This window comes from Mustela nivalis, assembly GCF_964662115.1.
Source record: "Mustela nivalis genome assembly, contig: HAP1_SCAFFOLD_398, whole genome shotgun sequence".
Lineage (NCBI taxonomy): Eukaryota > Metazoa > Chordata > Mammalia > Carnivora > Mustelidae > Mustela > Mustela nivalis.
In genome coordinates this window covers 398,924-412,643 of record NW_028136253.1, presented here as the reverse complement: position 1 = coordinate 412,643, position 13,720 = coordinate 398,924, and the positions used below count along the sequence as shown (strand labels likewise).

The following is a 13,720-nucleotide window of genomic DNA, read 5'->3' as shown; positions in this document are numbered from 1 at the left end:
CAGGGAATGCAGGCAGCTTTAGAAGCAGGACAAGGCAAGAAAGTGGATTCTCCTCTAGAGACTCCAGAAGGAACACAGGCTGCTAACACCCCGATTTTACCACACTGACACTGATTTTTGAACTTCTGACCTCCAGAACTGCAAGATAATCAATTTGTGTTGTTTCAAGCCACTGAGAATTTGTCATTTGCTACAGTGGCACTAAAAACTACTAGAAGAACTCACTGAGACATATTGAGTCTGTACAATGGCAGGGACCATTTCTAGGTAGGACTATCTTCAGGGTGTGGTAGTACTGGATCTGGAGAGTTGACTGCCAGCATCCTTCCTCCCTCCCCCTCCCTGAACCCCAGTGCACTGTGTGCCTCCTCCACTGCAGCCCAGGTGACTCACAGGAAGCTGGCCCCATCCACACTACAGGGAAGGGGTCTGTCATGGAAGCCAGTCATGTTCCTCCTGGGCCATTCACACAGCCAGCTGCACGACAGTCAGTGCCTTGTTACTGTTCTATGAGAGACAGTAACCTAGGTTGTCCCACACACACAAACGGGAAGGGCTTTACAGAAATATCTGGGTTGTCTCTGAATGTGAACAAGAAAAGCAGTGCCCCCACTGCGGGCAGCCATCACACAGTCAGCAGGGGGTGGAAGACAAACTGGCCAGAGGGAAAGGGCACAGTAGGGAAAAATGGAGAAAATCATGGAGACAGTGTGAATAAAACACATTCTCTGCAAGCACTGCCATGAGCTGCTTCTTCATGAGATTGAAGGTTTTTTTTTTTTTTTTTTAATCTTTAAGACAGTTTGAGTTAGGATGAGACAACCATCCAAACTGATTCAGGAGGTCAGACTTTACGGAAACTAAGAAATCCAGATAATAAAAGTAGATGACTCACATGTGTGAAAAGTTTCCTTTCCCACTAAGGGCGGGGGGAAAACTAGAACCTTGAATTTGTGGCTATTCCATTATTCTTGCTATTTTTCATCACTCAAATGTATTTTTCAAGAATGAGGAAATTATTCTCAATAAATACAGTGATGGTTCCCTGAAAATTTGTAACCAAGTAGGGAACAGTCAGAGTCTCTAAACAGATTGTTTTGAATTGACTTAACAATCACACAAAATAGACTGTAAAATTTATCAAAGAGTGGGGCTGAGTTTCTTATATATGATTTCATGCAAATTTTTGTCTACCTGATGATTTTTAGTTTTTGTCTACAGGGTGAGTGAATAAAGGTGTCTCAGCATGGTCCAGAACTAATGGTGTTCCCTGGCTCACTATGAAATCCAGGGTCATTTCTGTTTCCTTTTCCATGAACTTCTCCTTCCTCTCATTTGGTCTGTTTTTCAATCGGACTGTTTGTCTTCTTCTCAATTTGTAGGCACGTCAGAGACATGAACTCCTTGAACAGCTGATGTTACAGATGCTTTTCACAGCCTGTTGCCCACATGCAGCTTTACTCTTTTTTGATATACAAATCTTTTTCAAATTTTTAAAATAAAGAGGCATGTCATTTCTTCTATGGTCTGTGGGTCTTATCTCTACCTAAGGTAGTCTACCACTTCCCAAATTTTTACATGCCCCTAGATTGTCTCCAAATTCTTTATCATTTTGTTTGTAGAGTTAGAACTTAAACCAATTTACAAGGTTAATCAACCTGAAATCTCCTTACATATGTGATAGGAAGCAAGAGTTCTAAGAAAGAGAGTTCTTTCAGCTCTGAGGGATAGAGCTTAAAGTCAATATTCAATGATAATCTGTCTCATTTTCTAGAAGGAACTGGTGGTTTCTGTTTGGAACTCTGACAATTTTTTCTTAGTCCTTTAAAGTCAAATAGGTTTACGTCTGTTTTGGTTTGAGTCTGTTCAGCTAATTCTCCCTGGGACTTGAAGGCTTTATGAACTGAAGGCATGACTGTTTTTCAGCTCAAGTAAATGCTGCATTAGTTCAGTTATAACTTCTGTTATTTTCTCCTTTTGTCCTCAGGGTACTTGCAAGGTAGATTTGGACCTGACCTCAGATCTTACTTATTCGTTTCTCATTTCCATCTCTTTGAAATTTTCCTCAGTGTTCTGGGATATTCCTTTGGAAAATCAATTTTGTGGGGCACCTGGGTGGCTCAGTGGGTTAAGCCACTGCCTTCAGCTCAGGTCATGATCTCAGGGTCCTGGGATCGAGTCCTGCATTGGGCTAACTGCTCGGTGGGAAGCCTGCTTCCTCCTCTCTCTCTGCTTGCCTTTCTGCCTACTTGGGATCTCTCTATGCCAAATAAATAAAATCTTTAAAAAATCAATTTTGTTCTCAGCAGTGATCATTACTGTTTACAGGGTTCCTATTACATGTTACAACTAGTGAATTTAAGTTTCAAATCTTTCTTGTATTTTTATGTTTTAAAAGATTTATAAAATTTATTTGACACAGAGAGACAGAGAGAAAGTGAGCACAGACAGGGAGAGTGGCAGAGGGAAAGGGAGAGGGAGAAGCAGACTCCTCACTTAGCAGGGACTCCCCACCCCCCACCACAGGGTTTGATCTCTGGCAGACATTTAACCAACTGAGCCATCCACGCACCCCAAAGCTCCCTTTCAAAATCTTCAGTAAGTATTTTGCTGCTCTTTACTGTAACTGTATCCCCCTCAGACTTCTTGACAATAAGTTTGTCTAGCTCTGTAGTCAGTTCTTAATCAATGAGGACACGTGCTCTGGACCTCAGTTTGGTGCTCCTCCACCAAGATGCTACCTGCCACTCAGGTGTGTGAACTCTTGCAGCTCAGGCCTAGTCACACTTTTGGGAACTCTGGGGCATCAGCGAAGCTACTCTAAGGGGACCATGCTTTGTGCATAAAAGCAGGCCCCTGCCATGAAGCAGCCCCTCTCAAACCTCCCCAAGTTGTCCTTCCTTACACAGCACAAAGTCTCTAAGAAACTCAACCTGCTGGGAAAGCCCATTTCTCTATGACCAAGGACCACAAGAGAGGGAAGGTATACCATGGGCCCCACACAGAAAGAGGTCTTCACTGAAAGCCTTCTAAAGAGAGTCTGCCTTTTCTTCCAGGCATTCTATCATGGCACCTCAAAATCCTGAGATCTCTTCCACTGCTCCCTCTGAGATGCCAAGAGGCACTTGGCAGTCAAATAGGTCCTTCCCACAGCCCACCTACATGATTATTGAGGGCCTGCCTGGTGCTGGGGATGGGTGAAGGCAACACAGGCCCCTGGTCTTATGCTCTGATGTCACTGGCTCTTGAGCAAAGGAAGGAAAATGAGAGGGTCCAGGAGACTGCACACAACATCATGTTTTCAGAACATCTCCCTGGCCCCCAAGATCACCTTGTCATGGCAATGTCAGCAGGGCATGGCAAGTGCTATCTCAGAAGTCCCTCTGACGCCTCAGCAACAGAGAGAGAGCCCACCCATAAACATAATCCCTAGAACCAGCATCCTTTAGGAACCCAAACCCCTATGAGTCAATTACTTTGGTATGTGTTAGTGTATTTTTACCTATGTAAAATATAAGAAAAAGAGGAATGACATACCTGTATGATTTGGGGCAGTACAGCAACTCGATTTTGAGTGTTTTGGATTATAGCTAGATACTTTTTTCCAAAAAGAAATTTATAATCCATTTAATAAAAACAATGTGAATTGCCATGTATGGAATTTTTATACTATAAATGTTTTCATTGTCTTGAGTTGTAGTAATGTACATACACTGGCGCTGGTCTCAAATGGGGGATGTCTGGAAGGAAACAGAATACATGATTAGGGGAGTGAGTGTAAGCCACCACCCTAAACAGTTCAATTTCTCACAAACATATACCTCAGCTCTATATTTGATTGGATGAATATCAACTAAAACTTTAAAATTAAAGTACCAGAAATTATTAGGGATGACATTTTTTGGTAGACTTGTTTCTGATTCTGCCTTGTGACCTGACAAAGGTGGGATGGTGACTCCTGTTACTGCTTGCTTATTATAGCTATGGCATACAGCGGTGGAAGTACTAAGTACTAAGCCACTAGAAAATTTGAGAAAGGATAAGCAATTCTAATAGTAAGGATATTTTCACATACATTATAACTAATTTAATATTTTAGGACTGAAACAAATCTAGAAGAATGTACAGACATTCTTCATCATTTCAGGTACTTTAACATCCAATACTACCCTAATCCAATCCATGGGACTTTAGTTTTATAGCCTTTTCCTTGTCGATGAATCTGAAGAATAGAATCAGTATAAACTACTTTATGTCTGAAAAAATTCATCTTTGAATTTTGACTTGACCAGCTCCACAGAATTAATAACAAGTCCCTTTCTTGGTGCAGCCACATTGGGAAACAGTGTGGAAATTCCTCAAAAAAATTAAAATGGAGCTGCCCTATGACCCTGCAACTGCACTCGGTATATACCAAGAAGATACAGATGTAGTGAAAAGAAGGGCCATCTGTACACCAATGTTCATAGCAGCAATGGCCAAAGTCACTAAAGTGTGGAAATAACCAAGATGCCCTTCAATGGATGAATGGATAAAGATGTGGTCCATATACAATATGGATTATTATGCCTCCATCAGAAAGAATGAATACCCAACTTTTGTATCAACATGAACTGGTCTGGAAGAGATTATGCTGAGTGAAATAAGTCAAGCAGAGTCAATTATCATATGGTTTCTTACTTCTGGAGCATAAGGAATAACACAGACGACATTGGGAGATGGAGGGGAGAAGTGAGTTGAGGGAAATTGGTGGGGGAGACAAACCATGAGAGACTGTGGACTCTGAGAAGCAAACTGAGGGCTTTAGAAGGGAGGCAGGTAGGGGGTTGGGTGAGCCTGGTGATGGGTATTATGGAGGGCACATATTGCATGAAGCACTGGGTGTGGTGCATAAACAATGAATTCTGGAACACTGAAAAGAAATAGAATAATAAAAAAAAAGTCCCTTTCTCCTTTAAATTTCATAATCAATACAAAAAGTTACATGGTATTGGACTTGAGCTACTACTTGCTGTATGTCCAGCTCTCTTACTTTCTTTTTTTTTTTATTTTCAGCATAACAGTATTCATTGTTTTTGTACCACACCCAGTGCTCCATGCAATCCATGCCCTCTATATTACCCACCACCTGGTACCCCGACCTCCCACCTTTTATATACCTGGAGGCACTTGCATGAGGCAGACAAGTTCTCAATAAAGAACTTTAATTCAATATATTAAAGTATACTATGTTTTCCACAGTGAATATAGACTATTTATCAAATCAGAATCAAGTTCTGAAAAAAATACCCATATACAGATAGCTAACAAATACACAGCCCGGTACCTCTAAAGGTTAGTACTTCTACATATTTCAAAAGGCATCAAGTTTTTGCTGCTTTCCCCTGATCCAAGCATGCACATTTGTGTGTATGTAAGTAAACACCCAAAGACAACTGAATTAGTAGTCCACATTCACCACATGGATTAATGCCTGTTGTGATCTCTTTCACTCCCAAATTGTTTCTGATTATTCACTTTAACTAATTTTGCCTGCTTTCCAATAATAGGGAGAAGAAAATTTGCTTCCCCACCCCAGCACCAATCAAAGGGATACTTATGTCCTGTGAGCCTTCATTTTTCATAGGGGAAAACAAACAAACAAACAAACAAAAACCCAAAAAACCCTGAGCAGTGAAACTAGAAATTCCCTCATGTTTCCTTCCTTTCTGGAGCTTACTGCCCTTAGGTTGCACAGTTGCCCAAATATTGGCCCCTCCATAAGAAGCTGTAAGTAGCACGTAGTGGATGAAAGATCCAGGATATAAGGAAGGGCTACTCTGGGCAGTTGCATGGCCTGGGATGGTCTGCCTCACCACTGGGCAAGGTCTGGGGCCTGGGGTCACCGTACCTCAACACCGTTAAGAGAAGACTTCAACGAGAATGTTTATTTCAACATCTTTGCATGAGAAAATAAACACTGCCTTCAATAAACAGTTTCAATTAAAAATTAAAATTTTAAAACTTAATTTTAAATATAATTATACCAAGAAGAATCATGACACATGTTGAATTATTTTAGGAGCCACAGTCTTCCTGAGGTACAAATAAATAGTTTGTACAAATAGGTAAAATCATTTATTAGGAAACTTTAAACCTCTTACAATAAAGTTACCATTAAATATAAGAATAAAGTGACTATTTTGTTTAAAAATAAACAAAGGTCACTTTGAAAGAGAATGGCAGCTTCCCTGTGGACATCCTCTATACCCAGCCCAATCAGTACTTACCAAGTACAAGTTTGTAGATTTTGCTAACATGGTAAATGATGGAAATAAATGAGGAAGACAATATTTTCAAAACAGTGTAAAAAGAACTTTAAAACAAGTATCTTGATTCTCCTTATTCTTCCACTCTGAATTTGTAGCCTTTGGATAATATGTGGGAAAGAACATATATACATTTAAATTTTAACTTAAATGTCTACTGAAATAAAATGCTATCTTATTAAAATTCCTATCCGAAATTTAAAAAAAAGTCATGGTGACAAATAATGTTGACAATCATGTAATGTAATCCTATCTTAAAACTCAAATTATGCTAAGAATGAATATTTCAAAACTAAATGGTTCACTTTGTTAAAAATATTCTTACTGAGTATTAAAAAAATCACCCAATGGTATCATGTTTTTAAACTCATTCTACTCATCATGCCTGTATTTTATCTTACCAGTTCTCTCTAATGACTTAGCATTCTTTCTTGTCTGCTCTCCTCTCTCATTTCCTTTCACCAGCACCAAAAACACAAAGACTCCAACGTCCTGAGAGCAGACTGGAGTATCCCTTTGCCTTCTAGAAGCTGTGCATTTTGACCCTACTGGTCCATTCCACCTGCCCAATAGGCAAGATTGCCCAATAGGACAGTGCAGTCAGGAAGGGAGGCAAGGATAGAATCTTGAGGGATAGCAGAGAGAAAGAATCACCTTAAGAAAACTGGCAAGAATTCCTATCTTACATTGAGGTCTTCCATCCATTTTGAGTTTAATATTTTGTTCTAATAACACAACTCTGGGTGGGCTCCGAGATGGCTCCTCAGTGGGGACACATCACCAGGAAGACCACACCATGATTAGAATTTAGAATCTTCGGCACCCCCACCCCAACCCCTACATTCCCCCAGAGAGGGGAGGGGGCTAAAAGCAGAGCACATCTATGTAAGGAATCCTCCATAAATATCCTCATAGCAGGGACGCCTGGGTGGCTCAGTTGGTTAAGCAGCTGCCTTCGGCTCAGGTCATGATCCCAGCGTCCTGGGATCGAGTCCCACATCGGGCTCCTTGCTCAGCAGGGAGCCTGCTTCTCCCTCTGCCTCTGCCTGCCATTCTGTCTGCCTGTGCTCGCTCTCTCCCCCTCTCTCTCTTTGATAAATAAATAAAATCTTTTAAAAAAAATCCTCATAGCAGGGGTTTCAGGAAACTTCCAGGTAAGTCAACATATCCAGGTACCAGGAGGGGGATAAAACCCAGCTCCACAGGAATAGACATTCCTGTGCTTGGGACCCTCCCAGGCTGTGCCCTTTGTGTCTCTGCATCTGACTGTTCATCTGTATCCTTTATCATATCTTTCATAAATTGCAAATGAAAACAAATGTTTCCCAGAGTTCTGCGAGCCACTCAGTTGAACCAGAGGAGGAGTTGAAGGAACCTCTGATTTGTAGCCAAGTTGTAGAGAAGTTGTGGGTAACCTGGGCTCCTCCTACTTATGACTGGCACCTGAATGTGATGGAACAGTCTCACGGGACTGAGCCCTTAACCTGTGGGATCAGATGCCATATCAAGGCAGACAGTGTCAAAGCTGAGTAAAACTACAGGACACCCAGCTGGTGTTGCAGAGTTGCCTGGTGAGGGAAAAATCCACAGCCTCAGCCACAGTGTTAGAAGTAAAGTGTTCTGTGTGAATATGGTAATATAAAAGCAGATGGGAGAACTGAAATGTTTGCTTGACATACACTGTCACACAAAATATTATGTATGCCAGGTCTTTGCTGATGTGATATAGCACATATTCAAGTTCTAGTGAAATATCATAAAGAGTCAACTCAAAAAACAAACAAACAAACAAACAAACAAACAAGCAAACATACAAAATATGGATGAGCTGGGAGAAAATAAGCAATGTTTCCTCTTTCCTATCAAGAGAAAGACCATTCCTGAATTATCCAAGATTTTGCTTTTACCTGAATAACCATACAGTTCAATAGGACTTGAAGGAAAAAGCATGTTTGGTCCTCAGCGATCCTTTCCCCTGATATGGCCGGCAAGAGTGGAGTGATTCTTGTGGATATATCTTTGCTCCAGAGTGGGGGAAAAAAAGGAGTTCTTTCACCAACGTTCAAAGGGTTTTTAAAAAATGGCCTTCATTAAAATACATCTGCCCCTCCTTTGGAACCTGCTCACGCTACACTCCAGGCCAGCGAGCATCAAGGGGTTGGAAATACGGTACAAACTCCCATGAAGCCACATCTCCCTCTAAACTATTCTTCTCTCTGCCAAATTCTGCTTCGGTCAGCCTAAGGATCAAATACCTGTCTTTGGGCAATAAAGTGATGTGCATTAATCAATCATTGGCCCTAACTGGCAAGTTCCTTAAAAACTCATGGGACACAGATGGTTGCCATGACTTTCCCAGGAAGCAGCTACTGTCTTTCCATGAATGCGGCATGAAAATACAGGGCTGGGTGAGCAGATGAATGTCCACTCGTGAAACAATCATGCTGAGGACAATAAACAGTAGTTTTGGATGGCAGATTTAAATTTCATTCACAGCCAAGAAAACACTCCAGATACATGATGTGTCTCCACTTCCTGTTGTTCCCAACATCTGAGTCCTCCCTTCCATTCCTGTTTCCACCACTTCAGTAAATGTCTCCCATCCTCATTGCATATAAAAAAGGCTCTGATTCTTTCTATTCTAATGTCTGTAAGACATTACTGTGAACAAGAGCAGGGGATAATTCCTCCTCCAAACCCATCTACGAAATAAAGGGTTCTATTCAGGATCCTGACAAGCTGAGGAATCCCTCAAGAGAACTTCCAGAGTCATTTCAACCTGTAAGGCTGGCTAAAATGTTCCTCACCATCCGCCACACCAGGGCTAGGACTGATGAGTGTCTCCACCATGCAGGTCCCTCTGGATGACATGATCGCTGGGAAACCAGGCACGAGGCAAGCAAAAATCAGCACCTGCTCTTCTGCAAAGTTTGTCTGAAGTGCTTGAAGCCACAGAAGAAACAGATTGACTCCTTCAGATCTTACCTAAAAACAAAATTAAAGGTGACAAAATTAAACACATGTTTATGCAGAGATGCACTGCAATGCAGATTCAGTTCTGAGAAAGAAAAACTAGAAGTTAAAGGTACCGTTAAACTCCTGCACCAAGTTCTTAGTGACAAGAAATCAGGCGTGCTGCAAGAAGCCCAAGGGTGAAGAGTTGGGGTCTGGAGCCACAGTGCCTGGTTCCAATGCAGGCTCTGCTTTTTGCTTGCTTAGCTGTGGCCAGTGGAGAACCACCAAACTTCTCCCTTTGCATCAGTCTCTACCTCTGAAAAATAAGGATGATAAAAGAATTTACCACAAAGTGTTTGCACAGGGATAAGTGACTTACAACAGTGCCTGTATCATCAACTGTCATTTAATCACAAAAATAATGCAAAGACATCCTCCAAATTTACAGTGTGCTTTGAATAGTGTTTTTTCTATAATATGCTTATGTATCATGGAAAGTTCTTGAAAAATCTCCGAGCTTAATAAGACCTTAAAGACCTGGCTCAGTTATTTGACCTTGAAGCCCATATATTAGGCATTTCTACACCAGCCCTCCTTTTTTTTTTTTTTTTTTTTTTTGCCTGTGCAGGTAGCTACCTTGAGGGCTGCCGCCAAATCATCACTTCCACAAAGAACCATTCAGAAATTTCTGGAACTCATATCATTGCTGGACTTCTGGCATAAGTCCATTGTTCCTGGTGGATGCTTCCAGTAGTAGGAAATGGAACATGCTCAATGAGGGCAGGGGGTTGTGTTTGACTTGCCCACTGCCATATCTCCAGCACCTAGAAAGGTGCCTGAAACACATAGCTGGCATCCAGTAAATGTGTGCAATAAATGAGTGAACTAGACAAAAATAGATATGCACTGGTAGATGTGGCCTGTGGAGTTCAGCTTCAAAAGAGGGAGAGTATTGAGAGTCCTACATGGCAGGTTGCATGGCACTGAGTTAAAGAAAATGGGTCCTACAATCAGACCAAAGGTTAAACCTCGAAAGTTGTGCGATCTTGGACAAGTCACCTACAAGAACAAAGACCCCTGTCTTCTATTGATAACAGCTGGGAAGAGAGAATCCATTTCAGAACGAAAGGGGACACAGGACGGCTGTGTACGACACTTATATTGTGGTCAAGATGGCAGTGTGAATTCACTTCATGGGGTCCCACACCATCATCCCTCACTACCATTTGAAATACATGGTAATAAGAGATGAAATATATATATATATTTTTTTCAGTGTAACAGTATTCGTTGTTTTTGCACCACACCCAGTGCTCCATGCAATCCGTGCCCTCTCTAATACCCACCACCTGGTTCCCCCAACCTCCCACCCCCTACCCCTTCAAAACCCTCAGATTATTTTTCAGAGTCCATAGTCTGTCATGGTTCACCTCCCCTTCCAGTTTCCCTCAACTCCCTTCTCTCCATCTTCCCTTGTCCACCATGCTATTTGTAATGCTCCACAAATAAGTGAAACCATATGATAATTGACTCTCTCTGCTTGACTTTTTTCACTCAGCATAATCTCTTCCTGGAAGAGATTATATATATATATATTTTTAAAAGATTTATTTACTTACTTATTTATTTGACAGAGAGAGATCAAAAGTAGGCAGAGAGGCAGAGAGAGAGAGGAGGAGGAAGAGGGCTCCCTGCTGATGCAGGACTCAATCCCAGGACCCTGAGATCATAACCTGAGCTGAAGAAACAGGCTTAACCCACCCACTTAGCCATTCAGGTGCCCCTAGATTAAACACATATATTTTTTAAAGATTTTATTTATTTATTTGGCAGACAGAGATCACAAACAGGCAGAGAGGCAGGCAGAGAGAGAGGAAGGGAAGCAGGCTCCCTGCTGAACAGAGAGCCTGATGTGGGGCTCAATCCCAGGACCCTGGGATCATGCCTTCAAGCCGAGCCGAAGGCAGAGGCTTTAACCCACTGAGCCACCCAGGCACCCCTAGATTAAATATTTTTTTTTTTAAGAGAAGAGAAAAGTTAGCAAGTGAACCTCGGTAAAAAACAAAACAAAACAAACAAAACCCAAAACTGACAAACATCTCCATGAAGCAGCAACCGCAGAAATTCTCAGTGATGCACAGATGTGTAGCGACAGGAAAAGATGTCTGGAGGCTGACTTCAAGGAGGACAAGTCGCTCCCACTGGAGATAAAGGCAGACAGAAAGGCCTGCTCGCTTGCTGCCTGAAGCCACAACTTCAACTGGGCTGCGGACTTGATTGCACACCACTTGCTTCACCAGAACACTGTGAGGTTTCCAGTAGCTCATTACATCTAAACACTACTGACTCCTTTAACAAGGTTTCCCTTCCAGATTGCCCCTGACTTACAGGGATAGGCAGTAGGTGTCCCTCCACGTGCTCCTTCCAAATTCTCTCCTCTCTCTGCTTTCTTCTGATCCACTTTTTATTTATGGGCTAGCTTTACAGGATATCCCTTCTGTGATTAAACAGGTCTTAATAATTCTACCTTTTGTAAAGGAAGCCTTCCCCAATTATTTAGATGTTGATAAATATTTACCTCTGAATCTCCATAAATCATCACTTTATATGGCACCAACATGTAGAAAATAAGAATAAAGTTACCCAATTTTCAGAATGAACCATACAAATGACAACCTACCATCTAAAGCCAGAGACAGAAAGCGAACATCTGCATAAACTAAAGTAATGCGGGTTCCTTATTCATTCATATTTATTATGCAAAATGGAAGTTTTAGAAAGATTAGAATAATGCATACTTGTTCTATTATATAGGCAACTAATCCTCTGTAAATGGTAATGTATCCATAACTCCATCTCCAATCTAGAATTTCTGAACACGAGGAGAGGGTATTAAAATCTCCTCTGTGGGAGGCAGAGCATTACAGTGTCTGGCTCTGGCCTTCCTGCTGCAGGATGAGACTTGCAATTAGTGATGGCAAATGGAATTCACAAAACATTTCTGGGCTTTAGAAGACATCGGAAAACTAGCAAAGGACTTAGAAAATGGTAGGAAAGGAAGCAGGAAGAGGGAGGTGGCAGAAACAAGTGAGCCAAAACCTGATCTGTAAGCAACAAGCTCAAGAGAAACAAATCAGGGTGCCAGAGAACAAATTCCATTTTCACTGCAGGATCTCTACAGGCCTGTGCCCTCCAGACCCCGTTCCCACCACACGGTAAGTTGGGGGAACTGAACCTGAGATTTCCTTAATAAACCAGGACCCTCAAATGGAACCAAAGTGATCCCAACCAAGAACACTCCCAGCCTCCTGGCAAAGGAAAGACAAACCCTCCAGGAAAAAACAGACAGACAAACAAACAAACAAACAAACAAAAAAAAACACCAAAAAACAGAATTAAAAGAGATTACATCTATGTTCCAATAAATCTGGTCTCAAAATCCCTTCACAGAGCATGCAAGAAATGAGGCCACTGTGAGAGACAGAAGACTGAGGGAAAATGAAGACTTTAGACACTGGAATGATCAGATACAGAATAGAAAATATTACATGTTAATTGTTTAAGAACACAAAAGAGGTTTAAAAATAAAGAAGGATCAAGAGCCTATCAAAAGCAACAGGCCAAGTGTGAACATGGAACTGAAAGAAGTTAAACAGGGACCAAAAATCACTGAGACGTAAAACACAACAGAAAACACACCAGAATGGTGGGGCAGTAGATGAGCCCCGAATGAAGGACTTCACAACACTGCACCAAGAAGTGAAGACATTCCCCAGAATGCAACACAAGGAGGCAGGAGAAGAGGATGAATGCCAGCTTGAGAGATACGAACAACAGACGGGAGGTTTAAATAAGAATCCTGGGAAGTACAGCAGAAGGACAGAGTCAAAATTTCAGAAGAAAACAGCTGAGGATATTACAGAAATGATAAATCCAGAAATACAGGAAATGCACAGATACCAAGCAAGATGAGAAATCTTCAATTAAACATTTTGTGGTAAAGCTATAGAACACCAAAAACTAAGAAAAGGTTTTAAGGAAAAGGCATTTAAAGGAATGAACAGGGTGGAAACAGGGTTTAAAGCTGCTACAGTGGTAAGGAGATTCTAGTAAAATGGTACCTGTAAAGGGTGACAGGAGTATTTTTACTGCCACTACTGCTAATACTGTGTCTAATGCACATAACAACTGAAGACTGCGAAGGTTAAGCTGGAGCAGAAAAAAATTAAACAAATTATGACCTTCAAAAGAAGGATCATGTCGGGGCGCTTGGGTGGTTCAGTGGGTTAAGCCTCTGCCCTCAGCTCAGGTCATGATCCCAGGGTCCTGCGATCGAGCCCCGCATCGGGCTTTCTGCTCTGCAGGGAGCCTGCTTTCTCCTCTCTCTGCCTGCCTCTCTGCCTACTTGTGATCTCTGTCTGTCAAATAAATAAATAAAATCTTTTTTAAAAAAAAAG

General features: G+C 41.6%; 1 protein-coding gene across 1 annotated transcript in view; it reads right to left on the bottom strand.

Annotated features, from left to right (window-relative positions):
• Positions 1-3,660: 3,660 nt before the first annotated feature.
• LOC309857120 (ral GTPase-activating protein subunit alpha-2-like) overlaps positions 3,661-13,720 on the bottom strand; it is a 32,902-nt gene continuing 22,842 nt past the window's right edge. The window contains exons 3-4 of the mRNA XM_082749984.1: positions 9,116-9,293; positions 3,661-3,740 (exon numbers count right to left, since the gene is read on the bottom strand). Of these exons, the coding sequence (XP_082606110.1) occupies positions 3,682-3,740; positions 9,116-9,293 (237 nt within the window). The 3' untranslated portion in view covers positions 3,661-3,681. The remainder of the gene's footprint in view (positions 3,741-9,115; positions 9,294-13,720) is intronic.